The sequence below is a fragment of the Oxyura jamaicensis genome, chromosome 24, assembly GCF_011077185.1.
Source record: "Oxyura jamaicensis isolate SHBP4307 breed ruddy duck chromosome 24, BPBGC_Ojam_1.0, whole genome shotgun sequence".
Classification (NCBI taxonomy): domain Eukaryota; kingdom Metazoa; phylum Chordata; class Aves; order Anseriformes; family Anatidae; genus Oxyura; species Oxyura jamaicensis.
Genome location: NC_048916.1, coordinates 7,330,336 through 7,345,730, shown reverse-complemented (window position 1 = coordinate 7,345,730; position 15,395 = coordinate 7,330,336). Strand labels below are relative to the sequence as shown.

Sequence of the window (15,395 nt, the reverse complement as noted above, 5' to 3'; positions counted from 1 at the left end):
TGCGCACCGCGCCGCCGCTCGAGCGCCCCGCAGGCGTCTGCCGCGGGCAGCCCGCGCGGCGGCCCCAGGACCCCGCATCACGTGCGCGGGGCGGGGCCGGGCGCGGCGCGTCCCGGGACCCGGGTTCGAGGCCGCGGCGGGGCCCGGCCCTGCTCCGTCCCCGGCACGGCGCAGGGAGGCAGGGGAGAGGGGCGGCCTGAAGGCGGAGGGGGTTACAGCGCGCCTCGGGGGCGCGTCCACGGCCTGCGCAGGGAGGGAGCGTGGCTCCTGCACCGCTCTGAGTCAGCGGCTGCTCGCAGCCAGCGGCATAAAAGAGCGCCAGCCTCCTCGGCCCCCTCCCTGCAGCCAAAGCAACGGCGGCCTCCCTTCTCCCGCTAAAGGCGCTCCGTTAGCTACCAGACCTTCACAGGCTGCTGTAAGCAAGTATTGAATTTCATCACCCCTTATTCCCACGTATCATTTGAAGAAGAAAGCCTGGCACACAGTCAGCCTGTACAAATCCGCAGAGCTGTCCGTTTCAGTCCTTTCTGACATCTACACTTCAGAGCTGTGGCAGATGCAAAGGCATCCTTTTCACATTAACCATGATTACATACATAGTCTAAACAACTTCGGAGTCAACAGCAACAGAATAGAGGGCTGGGTAGCAAAGGAAAGGTAACATGGCCATTAGAAACAGCCAACACAAATAGCAGTTAATACAGGGCCAGGGCACCAGGACAATCAGAAGAGGCTCAATCTTCCCAAGATGCAGAGGCTAGGAAGCTGTAGTGCAGTGGAAATTCTTAGTATTAAAGAGCAAGTCTTGAAAGGAAAGACAGAATAAGGGATAAAAAGGAGAGAGTACTAGGAGAGATTCCAAATGTGGAGCAATGCACTGGATGCATTCTTCATTTACATGGCAAGTTTCACAAATGCTCTGGAGCACCCACCACCACCCTTACAAGACATTTGTCTTGCCAACGATTGCATGTCTGGGGATGTAGAACTTTGTTCTCAATTCAGTGTGTCCTCCAAGTCCTCTTTCTGCTTCTTCCTCTCCGCAAGCCATTGCTGGATCTTTTCTTTCAGCTCCGTGTTTGGTCTAATCTGGTCCATAGTGAGGGGGCTCCGATTAAAAGGATCCGTCTGATCACTGAAAAAGAGCAGTGAGGAGATTACTTTGACCGTCTCCTTGCTAGAATAGAAGTAGTAAGGCTAGGAAGACTGGCATGATCTTCCTGCTATTAAGTGAAGTGAACTTCATCAGCCAACACTGAGACCAAGCGTTGCTGGATAACATAAGTAATATATATCCCCCCAAAGTGTTAGCTGCAGATGCATACAGACCACTTCATTTGTGGGGCCCAGGACAGCAAGGATGAACAAGGAACATAAGATATGTCCAAGAAAGTAAACAAACCACACCATGTTCATAAGGTCAGCACATCATCATCTCTTACAAAACACTGAAATCTTTTACAGCTTTAGGAAATAAAAGACACTCTTTCATATTTCATTGTAACCCAAAACTTTAGATATAGTGAAAAATCCAGACAAGAGTGATGTATAAATATCTGCATCGATTAACCAAACTGTCCCTGACAAAAGGCAGCAGGTGCATAATCTATTCCGTACTTCCATCTCTGGGCTAGTCAGAAAAAACACATTAAACACTTAATCACGTCTGGAATTTACTTCAGAAAAGCTGCATTGAGACCAGGTTACAGGTGATTCTAAATACAGTATCATTAAAGCCCTGGACTTCACAGCAAACTGGAAATTTGGGAGCGAGGGAGACCATAGATGTGTACACCCCCCCATCCCAAGCTTCCAACTTGGAAAAGCACAAGTCACTGGCACATAAAGAACAGTCAGTGACAAAGGAAGCTTAACCTAAATCAAGGACACAGTTAAGCCTGTGTTTCATACCTGAGCAGGTGCCGGGCTATGGTTGACCTATCTACGGTGACACGGGATGATGGCAGTATTACTGGGTCAGACATCAGAGTGCTCATGATGGGATCCAGGAACTCATCACAGGCATCTGCGTATGTCTCCTCTTCTTGCTGCTGACGGTCTGCAAGAGACTGGCAAGCACACACAGCTTTTAAAACACAAGATTTCTCAGTGCTGTTCCACTCTGTTTAAAAACAGGCTTGCACCTAACTAGTAGTGAAGCATCACCATGACTGAAAAAAAGCCTCACTGGAACATAAAAACATCACAGCTGGTCAAGGCAATGGCTATTTAACAGGGTCACTTGAAATATGCAAAATGTAGGTCAGGTCTGAGAGCCTGGTCTAACACACTTATTTTCTACTGGAAATTAACACACTGGTAGTCAGGAAGCCCATGCCTTGCTGTAAGCCACACATTTTGTAAGCCACACATTTCATTTTTCACCCTGCATGCTTATACCTCTGTAGCACACGGTTCTTGAATTTTCTAAAACATTTACAGGTGCACACCAGAAATGAGCCTTCTCAACTGCCCAGCCTGGTGCCTCTTATCAAGCACCATTTCCCAGAACTGCAGCTTCACAGCAAAGATGCAGTGATAAACAGATGAAAAAGGATGCCAACTGCATTTCTTCTTTTTGGCTTTTATTCCCTCCACTTCTCACCTTGATCCTCTCAGCGAGGTTACTGAAAGCTACTATCATATTGCCAGGCTTATTGATTTTCTTCAGAACCCTTACAGTCTGGGCAAAGAGTGTTGGTGAATAGGAACGTCCATCCTTGGGTACAGTGGCACAGAAATTTTCTTCATCCCTGAACCACAAGGTAAACGAGAACAAGAGTTTAAGAATTCTTATTTATCAGGCTGCAAAACACAATCCCCACAACAGCTGCATTGTGACAGCAAAGAACTCAAGAGACATGAAAACTAGAGAAAAGCTTGACTGTAAGCAAGCAGTTTTCCTGGGTCTTCTCCAGAGAGACCCAATTTACAAATTTAACTGCTATTATGCTCAGCTTCCATTCCTACCAAGTCTACCAAGTTGCAGCTGACTTCCCTGTGTAATTTAGAAGTTACTACAAATGAGCACACTGCACTTCTGAAAGGTCTGTTAAGGACCTCTGTTTATGTAGTTCTTGCTGGAAAACACTCCCACCTTCTGGCAAAGGAGGCTACAGAGCTCTGCTGCTCCAGATGTTCACCTGACTCTAGCTACAGTTCTCACCCCAGTGCAAACATTGGTGTGCATGTCACAGCAAGTCCCACTTTAGGCCAAATTAGATTTCCACTTCATTCCAAGCATCAGTGTCCAACAGAAGACAAAATCCTGTTTACACTCATAATAGGTTCAAGTCCAAGTACCCAAAGGTTGTCATTCTCCACAAGCACCTCCTGACATCCCACCTCCAGCTCTCCCTTGTCACGTACCCAAGGTTCAGGTAGATCGTACAGATGTCAGAAACTAGCTGTTGCGGTTTGAAGTCAAACTCGCTGAAATCCTTGACTTTCAAAGCTCCCATTTTAGGGCCAACCAGGTGTTGCAGAAAATAGTTTAGCATGGAGATGATGCGCTCAGCAAGAAAAGGATGCACAAACAGGGACTTAATTTCTGGAACAGAAACCAATAGTTCCCTGAGCTTCATAGTAATCCAGTCCCTCTCTGACAATCCTTAAACTGAATTAGGCCCCCCGATTCCCAGGCAATGCTCTTCTACAGGTCCCATCAGACAGGATTTGCTCTCCTTACCTGATGTTAGGAAGGCCAGAGTACCGATGGTTTCATTGGACATGATGTTATGGAAGCGAGCCAGCTGACCAAACATCTGCAGGCTTGACTCCTTCTCCCGACGAGCCTCCTGGGATAGGCTGTCCCACTCACCACGGTCCTTCTCTATCTGCTGAACTTTAATCTTACTGAGGTACTGTAAAGACACAGCAGGCAAGAGCATAGGAGCAGCAGTCTGAGTACACAGCTTTATTAAGTAGAATGCTTTCCCTTCAGCCAGGCAATCACCTCAGGACACAGAAGAGGCACGTGCTTGTTAGAGAAACAAGTAAGATGTCTCCTACAGCAGCCTCGGGAGAATAGGCAGGTAAATAGGCTACAGAAACTAACCTAGACTGCTCCCCCAATGCCCAAGAGCATTATCAGGGAGGTGTTAAAAAACAAAATGTCTGTAATGAGTATTGATTAAATAAGTTGAGGTTGCTCCTCATACACAGTACCTTCAATCTGCAACCTAACAGCACATACAGAAAAGAAGTTTTCTGAACCAAGAAAAGAAAAAACTGTCATTGTAGACGTTCGCCACATCTAAGCATAATACTAAGCATAAAAAGCATCCACTTTCCAGACCATCTCCTGTGGTGAATCAGTATAATCTCACATACTTTCTTATGGCTAATTCCAGTTTAACACATCTAGGTAATGTTAACAGAAAGCAACAAGTCCTACTGCTGATCTGCCTTACCTCAGGTGAGAGAGAGGAAGAAAAAACAAAGTATATTTTTCAAGACTGGAATACCATGTGTTAATTAAGATTCCAAAACTGTAGGAAGCTATAAATAAAAGTTCACTTGTGTTATAATGCTTTTGTATTCTCACCGCCCTGTGAAACTTAATGGCAAGACCCCAGATACTACCTTTCCCACTCAGGAAGAAAAAGGTATAGAGTTATTTGAAAAGGGTCACAACTGCATACCTTTAACAAAACTCAGAATATTCATATTGACAAAAGATAGGAAGTCAAAAAATGTTCAAAGCCACATGCGTAATATCCTTATCACCTGCCTGATCTGACAGCCTCCAGACAGTCTGTTCTGCCACAGGTCAAAAGCCCGTTCTAGTAGCAACAAGCAGCCACGAAAGGTGTGGTGGGACAGTCACCACACACCAGGGACACAAGTTCAGCTGGAACTTGCCCTGTAAACCCAAAGGGAAAACTGCCTAGAGACAAAAGGCCTTTGCTAGGATACACCACCTGTGGAAAGGCCAAGAGGATTCGATAATCATAAACTGCAGAACTTGTTTAAAGCCTGGCTGCATTCAGATTAGCAACAGGCAGATTTCCTTCCAACTCTGCTAGCACTTGCTTCTCAATCTAAAAAAAAAAAAAAAAAAAAGCTCTTATGCTCTGACCTGCCTCCCAAGACGAAGGGGAAAGGAAGAAAGTGTCCTGTGTGCACTGTCCCAGACCCCCATCATACTTGCCACTGTAATCCCTTCTTCCAAGGCATTTGCAACAGCAGACTTGATGCTTTTAAGATTATGAACTGGCTCAGCTGAGTCTCCTAGCAAGTGTCTACTGCAAGGATTCATCCAAAGAATTGAGTACATGAATACTGTTCTAGAGATAGAGTCAATATTGTAACGAGCCACCTTCAAGTGAGTGAGAACTGGTTCCTACATGACGCCTGCAGCACACATAGTAAACCCTACCTGTATGGCTTCATCCAACAGGAAAATGGCATCATTCATGAGTAAATTAAGGAAGCGCAAGAAGAGAGGGGGATTCATTGCCTCTAGGTTCTCTGAGGCATAATCAGCCAAAGCCTGCAAACAACGACAAAACAGTTAATGCTCTGGCACACTCCAAACTGCAGGACACAAATCCATATACTGCATTAAGAGCCAGATACACATGCTTACATGTATGCCTCTTGCCTTACCTTTATGCTCTGGCGGTATGAATCTGTGCCCCACATGTATCTCAGGATGGGGTACATTGGACGTCGGTAATTAAATTTCTGTTCAAACTGATGTGGGTCACCTAGACACAAGCAGAAGAGCATTGCAAATTGGCTGTGGGCACAGAGAAGGATTTTAAATTCCTTTTCAATGTTTGTTCAGCACTGTGTGGGAGCAGGCCGCATTTCAGAAAGCTAAAACATTGACCTCCCAGTGCACACAGCTGGGGCACTGAATGCGTCAACAGCCAGCAAGCAGTCAGAGCACAATTTTCACTGTTGCTTCCTCAACAAAAAAGTTCAGCAGTTTCTAGTGAATGTGACTGCTGCCGTGACCACACTAGCACTAAGCACCCACAGAGCACGGCAAGCAAGTCCTGTTGAACAATAGCAAGGGGAGATGTGCAGCTGCTGGGGCCATGGCTTTTTTTTTTTTTAAAAAAAAAAAAGATCACCTCAGTGATAGCAAGAGGCAGTGCCAACGGATACTCAGTGTGCCTGGCAGCATCCCAAGCAGGAAGCCAGTGTTACAGCAGCAGCCCATGACTGTGGACAGGTGAGAAGGGCAGCTTCTCTAGCTCTTGAGCAAATCTCCCATTTCAAAGAGCAGAAAGTCCCAATTGCATGCACACTATATATGCACTTCCTCTAACAGCGTGCTTTTCCTATTGCTCTCACAGGATTATAAAACCAGCTCCTTAAGAAGTCAGATCTGACACTGATTTCAAAGCAGCACAACAGATCCCACATAGTATAAGAGGATGGGTAATTATAAGCATTACTTTGCTGAAAAACTTGTGCTCTGAGGGTTACACTTTTTAGCTACAAGTCAGAAGTTTGGAAAGACCAGTGCTTTGCTGGAATGCTCTCTGTCTAAAACAATTGAGCAATCTGACACAACATAAAGATTCATCTGTTTTTACTGAAGTACTTCACAACCCAAAAGACATCCTGCTACAGATTTTACAGAAGGAAGACACCTCTTCCCCTTTCACACCTACCAGTAAACTCGATATCCACAAAGACTTTAATAAGTGCCTCAGCAAGATGGCCAGCATTCTGATAAGAGCAGAATACTCGTTTGCGATGAAACACACTGGAGACAAGTGGATTTTGGACCTGATCTAAATGAGGCATTACAGCTTCCAACACTTCTGCCAGCTTGGCTCGCAGATGAGGATTTTTCATTCTGCAAGTGAAAAAAATGCAAATTCAGCATGGCATGAGGGCCGCAGGGGGGACTTAACTGTACAGAAAATGCTCCAGGAGCTGTGCCCATCCATACAAGAGCAGCCAGTTGTTGCAAACTATTTGTAAAACTGATGCTGGCATTGAGCTGCCCAGAGCCACAGGGAGAATGCAAGCAGTCAGCACCCATAATTAAATCTCAGACAGAAAGGGGAACAGGTATGGGAAACATCAAAAGCTGTTGCTTCCATCCCTCACAACAGAATTCTGGCAGGGCGTACTGTCGGCAAGCCATGCTTGCTTGTAAGCTGTAGCTGCTCTGAGCAAACATGACTCGTCAGCCCAGCTTTGTACTTACTGTCCAATGACTTGTTTCCTATTTATTCTGAAAGTCCAAAGTCCCTTGCCTGCTGAGCATGCTTTCCAGTGCATGACTGGATACTGAGCAAGGTGAAGGCATAATTCACTACTGCTCCAGCGGGGCAGAAGCTGAACAGTCTGCCCAAGGTCAGGCTGTAGGCTACTGCCAAGATGAACTGCAACTTAGATCTTCCAGGGCCAACCCAGATTACTGGGAACAGTATATATACAAAAAGCTCCCTAGTAAGTGAAATCTCCACCTGCTCCTCACTTTGCTCCCTTAGTGTTCACTGGTACCTAGTTCTATCTGCCTAAGCTCCTGCGTAGTATGACAAACCAAGTTTTTAGACACAATCCTATTTGTGCCTCATGTGAAACCCAAGTCCTTCAGGAAGTTTCTTGTGACTCCTATGAACAGGATTTAATTTTTTTCAATGAGGTAAAAGCGAATCACATCTGTATAAACTAAATCTTAAGACATCTCTAACAATTCCCACTTCCTTGGTTCTACCCAGGAGCTCTGCAGAAAAGCATAAAGGGCTTACAACTGGAGCTGTACATACCTCTCCACATCACCCATGAAAACAGTAACAAAGTGAAGGATATGTTCCAGAGAATCGGCAGAAGTCTCCAAAATGTCATCAGCAAAGCGTCGCAGGAAAATGAAGAAGTCGCCCAAATTATCTGCGAAGAATTCTGTGAACAGAGATTGTATATTAATTCACTCTTGTGCGGCTCACAGCCTGCTTTTTGGCCTTCCATGTACTTAGCTTACCTCCCTTATTCTGATTAAAGTTTCTAGAACTAAGTAGTTGTATTAGAACACCACGATCACAAAGAACACTCAGCCTGATGAAACTTGTTATGCACTGGATTCACTTCACCTATCAGGGTAACACCCAGCAGCTATCTGTTGATGTTACACACTGCTCAAGAGAAGAGAATCTCCTGACAACAGACTTTTATGCACATGGAAAATAGTAAATCAATGTGCTATTTGGCCAAACTTGGCAACTCAGCCATGAGCAGGATCTTGACATTTTGTAGCTGTCCTTCAATACACTTCCTTACATGTTCTCTTTCTTCCAAAGGGAGAATGCCTTTCATATAGCTAAATTAAGGGGAAACCCAGGTGCTTTGAACATCTCCAGTAATAAGGCCATGTGAACAGAGTGCTACTTAAGTTACTTTAGATTCAGACCCTTAGGTACAGCAGCCACAAAGCAGCAGGAAATGTGGTTTCACCTGGTACGTAGGCCAATGCACTGTTTTCCACCCCTGGCAATGGGAACGTCAGCTCTAGAGGCTCAGTCCCTTGGTTTCCTATTGCCAACTGCACCAGAAGAACTGCCATGGACACCTGCAGATTCAGGCAGTTCTGCAGCATCTGTGGCTCTGTCATTGCTGTCTTTGTGGAGAGATAGATGGTCATCAGGCGTTCAAACTGCTCCCTGAGGCTGTCAGCAGCAGGGCTAGAACTCTGCTGAGCTTCTCGCCATGCTACTTGCAGGCGGTGAAGGCTTTGGTTTATCTTTACCATCTGGTCATGCAACCTAGCAAAAAAAAAAAAAAAAGTGAGGAAGACACCAGACAAGATTCAAGTAAGTTTAGTACAGACTGCCTAAGTGAAACAGAAGTCACCACACACTGTGAGAGATGTTTTGTGCAGCTGCCAGGGCAAAACTTCAAAATGTTGCCAGCTTGAGCAGGTGTGCTGCTTCCCTCTCTGAGCAGCAGGGAGGCTGCACGCAGCAAGCATACTTTCAGTTCAAACTATTTCCTGCAGATAATCCGCTTGGGGGCCAGCAGCAGGAAGTGCTTGAAGAAAGGCAAGCCACCACTTGGGAGGATAAGATATCCTCCTGAGGAGCCAAAGAAGTCTGTTACACTGCCTGGTAAATCAACGGCTCCTATGAAGCACTTTTCAGCAGAGCAGATAATGAGACTACGCAGCTGCAAACCTTGTTAGACTACCAAGGTCAGGGAGTGGGTAAGCCTTGGAGATAGATGCCTGTGAGGTGACATTTTCAGTTTCCCAGCAACAAGCCACTTGCATAACTTTTTCTTCTATTTCTGTATTTAGATAATAAACCAGAAGGGGACTAGGCTTGGATCAGCAGTGACCTCATAGTATCCAGGCAACAATTTGCAGAAGACTAAGAAAAACAGTGCATTCTGGTGTCCAGAAAATTGTTTCCTGGAAACAGCCAGTTACCTTGCATTTCTGTTTCAATTAAAATCCATTTAGTGGGCCAGTTCAGACACTTCACACTGGGAAGGTACTCTGCTACTCAGATGCTCTCTGGTAGGTAAGCAAAAGGACACAGGCCTGTTCTCTCAGAGAAGGTACTGAGTGAGCCATGCCAATCTAGCACTTAGCTATTAAGACACTGTAAATAACATGGACTCCTGTCAGCCTTGACTGAACACAACTGAACAGAATTTCTTTAAAATATTAGTCAGCCTGATGCTCAAGTGTCAGTCAAAATATACTGTGAAAGGCATTTGGCAACTCAACTGTCTCACTAAGTTTTGAAAATTTAGTAAAAAATTATGTAACTGTACAGGGATACAAAACAGTGCTGGGAGCAATCATTTACCTACAGCTTTAACATTCACATTATTTCTGAATATCAGATATTATTCTTGCAAAGTGCATGCATTGGTAACACATCTAACACCTTCTCAGAGGTCAGCTCCTTAAGAACATTTATACAGCTGTGGAATCATTACCTGTGAAATCCTAAGTGAAGGGTATATTGTGTTAGGACCAGGTTTTCTGTCACCAGATTGTAGCTGTTTGCAAACTCTGGCTCTTGCTCAGTCACAGCAGGTATCAAACATGTTTCTTTTTCTAAACCTAGAATTAAAAACATCTCTGCATTAAGTCCTACCCAGAAGCATTGGTAAGGAAAGAGTGCTCAAGATGGCTCCCACTGATGATGTGAAATGACTGCAGGTGATGCTGGGCAGTGTTATTTGTATTCAGTTCTTTTGCTCCCCTTCATTTCGCTCTCCCTTTACTGGTGTACAGCAAGAGTGCACTGCTGGGAGAGGTAGGGAACTGAAGAGATCCCCTGTCTAATTCACTTACTCCCACAGGTTTTGGGCATACCTTTCATATGTACATTCTTACTCCTCCTTTCCTCTTCATTCAGCTCCTTTAGGGCACAGTAAGTAGGATTAAAGGTTAGCAGCCTAGGAGATTTTGGTTTGCAGAAGGGCTGACACAGCTTCAGGAGTGCAGCTCCCAAATTCAGGAAGAAGGCATCTGAGGCATACATTTGGAAGAAGATCTCTGGCATCTGATTAGCCCAAATTTTGGTACGGCCTGCATTAGCATGGAGACAGTTTCCCAGCCAGGACAAAATCCTGTGCTTTGTTTCTGGAGACAACTGCAACAGGTTCTTGAGCATCTGGTAGATCTTCTCGTGGAATTGGGCCATAAACTGTTAGAGGGAACAGAGCATGTTTGAAGGAGTCATTGTTAGAAAGGCATCTTTTGCCTATCCTGTCACTAATGCTGGAGCTGTCACACGTCCAGACTGCATCCTGCTCTTAAAAGGCAGGATTTTCAAAGAACATTTTTTCAAGATTTTTTTTTTTTTTCAAAGTCATGACACCTGTAACAATCACCCATCAGACATGTTACGAAGAGGCCAAATCCTGAGGCCACCAAGAAAGAATAATTAGGAACATGCTCAAAAGCATAGTCAGGAGCAAGTTGTTTCAGTAGGAAATAAAAGCCAAATTATTTACACATTTTCGGCAGAAACAGTGACCCTAAAAGAATGCAGTGCTAGGAATCCCATTCTCTGGGACAAACTCCTGCACCTGAGCAACCTTCCCTGTAGAACAAGAACCATATTTATGTTCTAATTTGTGATGCTTTGCTCTAACTTCTGAAATAATCATTCAGATCCTCCCAGCACTGCTGATCTCAGGAGGGAAGCTATTTAATTTCAAATACAGAGTGAGTGTTGCCTGTCATTTTATTTGCTAGCGAGTCAATGTTTCAATTACAGGACAGGTACTGAAAAATCACTGCACCAAGCCTGTATGAATTTAAAAAACATTTGGACTGTGCACTAAGTCACATGGTCTAAACTTTTGGGTAGACCTGGTGCGGTGCAAGGAGTTGAACTTCATGATCCTTATGGGTCCCTTCCAACTCGGAATATTCTGTGATTCTATGAAATATTTCACAGTGCTTACAACATCTAAGTTAGATTATCTCCATATACCATCTTAAGCTATGGTACCGGTATCTGCTCTAAAAGTGCCCTACCATTTTCCCAAAAGTCAAAAAACTACTTTGGTAACAGATGACTCACTCTTAAGCAGTAGAAACACGTGATCAATATGAAGACTTTGGTTACAACCTGAATAAACACGCAAAGCTATTTACATTTTACAAATGGAGAATCTACAATCCAAAGCAGTTCTGTGACTTGCTTAGCCATCAAGACATGCTATCAAACAGCCAGTGGAAGAACTCAGCACCAACATCAAGTCTTTTCACTTCAACCCGCAAGCCCAGAGACTAATAGAATACATTGGGAAGCAGCAGTATTACACTTCAGCCCCACCTGATGGATGTTGGATTCCTGCACCTTGATCTCTTGTGGACTGGATCGGGATGGATTCAAGAAGTAGCCGTGATTCTCTACTACACCAGGAGTCTTTAGCAAACAGGAGATATTTAAAATGGCACCTAACAAAGTCTTCTGATACATTTGTCCATTGTTAGGATCCTTGGGCTGAATATAGCCTGCAAATACCTAGGGAACAGATGAACGTGCTGACATTTATATAAAATCCCACTAAAAAAAAATATGGGTTTTGGCCAGCCAATCAGAAACGAAGAGGACAAAGGGTACACACGAGTTGTTACGCTGCACTTTTGTTTGAACCAAACAGGTTAGATCATCTAAATGCATCCCTGTACCTTGGGTACGCACAAGCCTAACTAGAATGCAGGTATCAGAGTTACACTAACGATAACAAATTTCTAAAAATGGAAAGAGCACAAGAAGCAACCAGCCTGTCATTGAAAAATAAATAAGGGATAGGTCATCAGCCATCGAGCAGAAAATTACAGGTACATTAGAAGTGTCTCTTTGTATAACTACCATCTATTACCCTGGTGTCACATGAAAACTTCTTCTACCTCTTGTCTTTGAGTGATGCTAGAGAAGCATTCCCTGAACACACTAGGATTATGATTATACTATTGCAACCTGTGGGGTTTCCGCATCAGACACAAAAGTTACTAGCTCTTCATAATGCTAGGACACATACCTTTGCTATATCTTTCTGCTTTGTGAAGTAGAGGAGCATATCCAGGTAAGTGTACAGCAGGATCTGACAAAGGTCCAAGTCCTTGATCCTGCCCAGTAAAATATCAAACACTGGAATCATGACTTCCCCAAATGTCCGCACTTCCTCATCCATTGTTAAGGCTTCTATGACCTCCTCAAGAAACTCAGTCATGTCTTCAAAATCTAGCAAGGGATACAAGACCATTACAGACAATAGATCCTCAGTGCAGCCAAAACTCAGAGTATGAACACCCTACTACTTAAGCACAGCCCTCCCTTTCACCTTCCTTTTAACAACTGAAGGAGCCAAAGCTTCACTCAAGCCACGGTATTCATCCCTCAGGCTTTACCTATGTTAAGATGTCCTTGGCTTGCATAGAGACAAGAATTCAGAGTCTCTTTTACAGCCACTTCCTCAATGGAGACAGGAAAGCTCACTACCACCCAGATTGCAAAATGCAAACATTCAGAGGGCTGAATGCACTTAAAGAAAAATGCAGCTAAAACAAATTAAGAAGCTGTACAACATTAACGGTAACCTTACAGCACTAAGCCATTAATTAAGTTTAGTCAAACTTACGTGCCCCTCTCAGTGCCTCCAGCATCAGGTCCACCAGCTGCTCATACACATTCTGGTTGACATAAATCTCTGGGGTAAGAAGAACAGTGTGAGCATTTGACACAGTCAAATTTCTGCAGCGCACAGCAAAGGGCAGCAAGTTCTCTGGAACTTTGGTTATCTGCACAGAAACGACAAGACAGATCTGGGATCGTGTATCCACTTCTCACCACTACAACATCAGCTTCTGGATAACAAAGTTGTCACCTTTCTCAGGAACTTCCACCCACCTCTTCTCTTGCCCTCTGGAAACAGGCATAGAGGTAGCATAGAATTTGTTTCTCCCCTGCATCCCGATCTGCAGAGAGGTTCTGTGTGCCGGCAGAGGTCATGTAAATCAGGTGGTTTCCAGGCTCCTGCAGCAGCAGGCGGGTGAACAGTGCCTAGACACAAGCGTAAACAGGTTGAAAGTGAAACAGTCCCAGGAGAGAAAAAAATCACTTAAAATAAATCCCTTATCATCTTAGGCTAAACTATTTCTGCCCAGAAGAGCCCTCTTTAACCCTTAATAACTAAGAATACCAGACTGAGAATCCTCAGACTCGCTTAAGTGCTAAACAATTTCTCCAATCACCTTGAAGAGCGATGGCAGTTCTAAGGGAACTCTAACTAGCAGCTCCGTGCTCTGCTTCCGCAGATGTTTTTCACTCAGGATGCATTGCATATGCTTTGCGAGGAAAGATAATTAATATCTGTTCCCAAGGTAAACAGAAGATCTAAAAGCCTTATTGTGCCAATCACTGGGAAGTTGTCAACTGTCAGGGTAACTACACAGAACTAAACAAATGTATTTGTTTGTTTTTAAAAACAGAATGCACATAAAAGGCTCTCCTTTCCTGTCACCGTTGCTGTAGGACAACCTGCCTTCAAACACAAAACACTGAATTCCCCCCACACAACTAGGATTTTGAAAGAGTTCCATCAGGAGGTATCAGTACATCACTCACAGCAGCTACACTATTTCTGTCTGAACTGTCATCAGTGAGAAATGAGACATGCAGCAACTGTACCTGCTCAATATTTTCCATGTCGAGCCAGTCTTGATCATCCAGATCTGCAGCCATTTCTTCCAAATACACACAACGAGCTGGAATCCCATTTCCACTTTTCATGCTGGGATCACCTGAGGAAAACAGAAATAATCTATTGTCCCAAAGCTGACAGAAAACATAGCTGCAAGCAGTGAAAACTAGAGGCAGGATCTTGCCCGTGGCAGAGCTGTCTGCTACCAGCTACTGCAGGGAAGCACTGCCCCCTCCCACCATTCCCACCCAGTTTTGTGTAGATCTGACAAGCTTCTGTGAGGCTTCTCACACCACTGCTCAAAGCCTGGTCCACTCGGGAACTCATCAAGAAAGCCCTCCTTCTGCAAGCACACAAGTCACACTCTTACACCGATATCACAAGTAAAAAACAGTTTGGGGCTACTACGAGGGCCTAAGCTCCCACAGAGTTTCCTTGTTCACATCCATGCCCTGAGGGGCCACACTTAGCAGAATAAGCATGAGCTTCTCAGCGTGCTGCTGCCAGCGAGGCCACCCTGGGCCAGCCCAGAATTGCCAAGTGCTACCCCTGCAGGCCCCATGCAGCTGAAGACACTGAGAAGCGCTGTCTCTCAGAATTGTTTTTAGGGGACAGCGGTAGAAACAGTCTCTTAGCAGCTGTGTAACATTGCTTTCTCTGATCCTTACAAATCAAAAGCAAACACAGGAACTCTGCTCAAGGCCCTGGGAACACGAGATGACCAGCTGCACAGTTCCAGGCCAGATGCTCTCCACCCAGCGTTTCTCCGAGGCTGTTTCCCACCAGCACACGCACAGAGCAGAGCTCCCTGCTTGAAGCAGGGCTCGCGCCTGACAGGGTCTGCCCAGACGGGAACACACCAGCGCCCTGTTTCCTCGGGGCCCTGCTGTTGCCTTCACAAAACAAACCACGGCAGTGACGGGCCAACGCCTGCCACAGAAATCTGAGCCCCCGGCACAAACACTCACTGTTGTCGAGGGTGATGAGGAAGATCCTCTGGATCATGTGGTTGATATTGAGCTGCTCGCACAGCTCCCGCTGGGAGCGGAACGAGCGGCTGATCTCAGCCACGGAATAGTCGCAGTCGTCCAGGCTCTCGGAGACGCTGTTGTCGGAGTCATCCGGGCTGGCCGAAGTCTCCTCGCCTGTGAAACCGATCTCCAGAGCTGTCCCCGAGCTGTCCCCCGAGCTCCAGAGCTGCCCACCGGGCCGCCCCCCCCAAACAACCCCCCCCCCCTCCCCCAACTCCCCCCCCC

General features: G+C 45.3%; 1 protein-coding gene across 1 annotated transcript in view; it reads right to left on the bottom strand.

The window, feature by feature from the left end:
* Positions 1–552: 552 nt before the first annotated feature.
* Positions 553–15,395, bottom strand: part of UBE4A (ubiquitination factor E4A) — a 15,520-nt gene continuing 677 nt past the window's right edge. Inside the window, exons 2-19 of the mRNA XM_035346080.1 lie at positions 15,108–15,284; positions 14,127–14,239; positions 13,347–13,499; positions 13,078–13,237; positions 12,478–12,680; positions 11,766–11,957; positions 10,292–10,625; positions 9,910–10,036; positions 8,422–8,729; positions 7,740–7,872; positions 6,630–6,817; positions 5,611–5,711; positions 5,381–5,494; positions 3,689–3,863; positions 3,370–3,550; positions 2,606–2,753; positions 1,912–2,069; positions 553–1,135 (exon numbers count right to left, since the gene is read on the bottom strand). Of these exons, the coding sequence (XP_035201971.1) occupies positions 997–1,135; positions 1,912–2,069; positions 2,606–2,753; positions 3,370–3,550; positions 3,689–3,863; positions 5,381–5,494; positions 5,611–5,711; positions 6,630–6,817; positions 7,740–7,872; positions 8,422–8,729; positions 9,910–10,036; positions 10,292–10,625; positions 11,766–11,957; positions 12,478–12,680; positions 13,078–13,237; positions 13,347–13,499; positions 14,127–14,239; positions 15,108–15,284 (3,104 nt within the window). The 3' untranslated portion in view covers positions 553–996. The remainder of the gene's footprint in view (positions 1,136–1,911; positions 2,070–2,605; positions 2,754–3,369; positions 3,551–3,688; positions 3,864–5,380; positions 5,495–5,610; positions 5,712–6,629; positions 6,818–7,739; positions 7,873–8,421; positions 8,730–9,909; positions 10,037–10,291; positions 10,626–11,765; positions 11,958–12,477; positions 12,681–13,077; positions 13,238–13,346; positions 13,500–14,126; positions 14,240–15,107; positions 15,285–15,395) is intronic.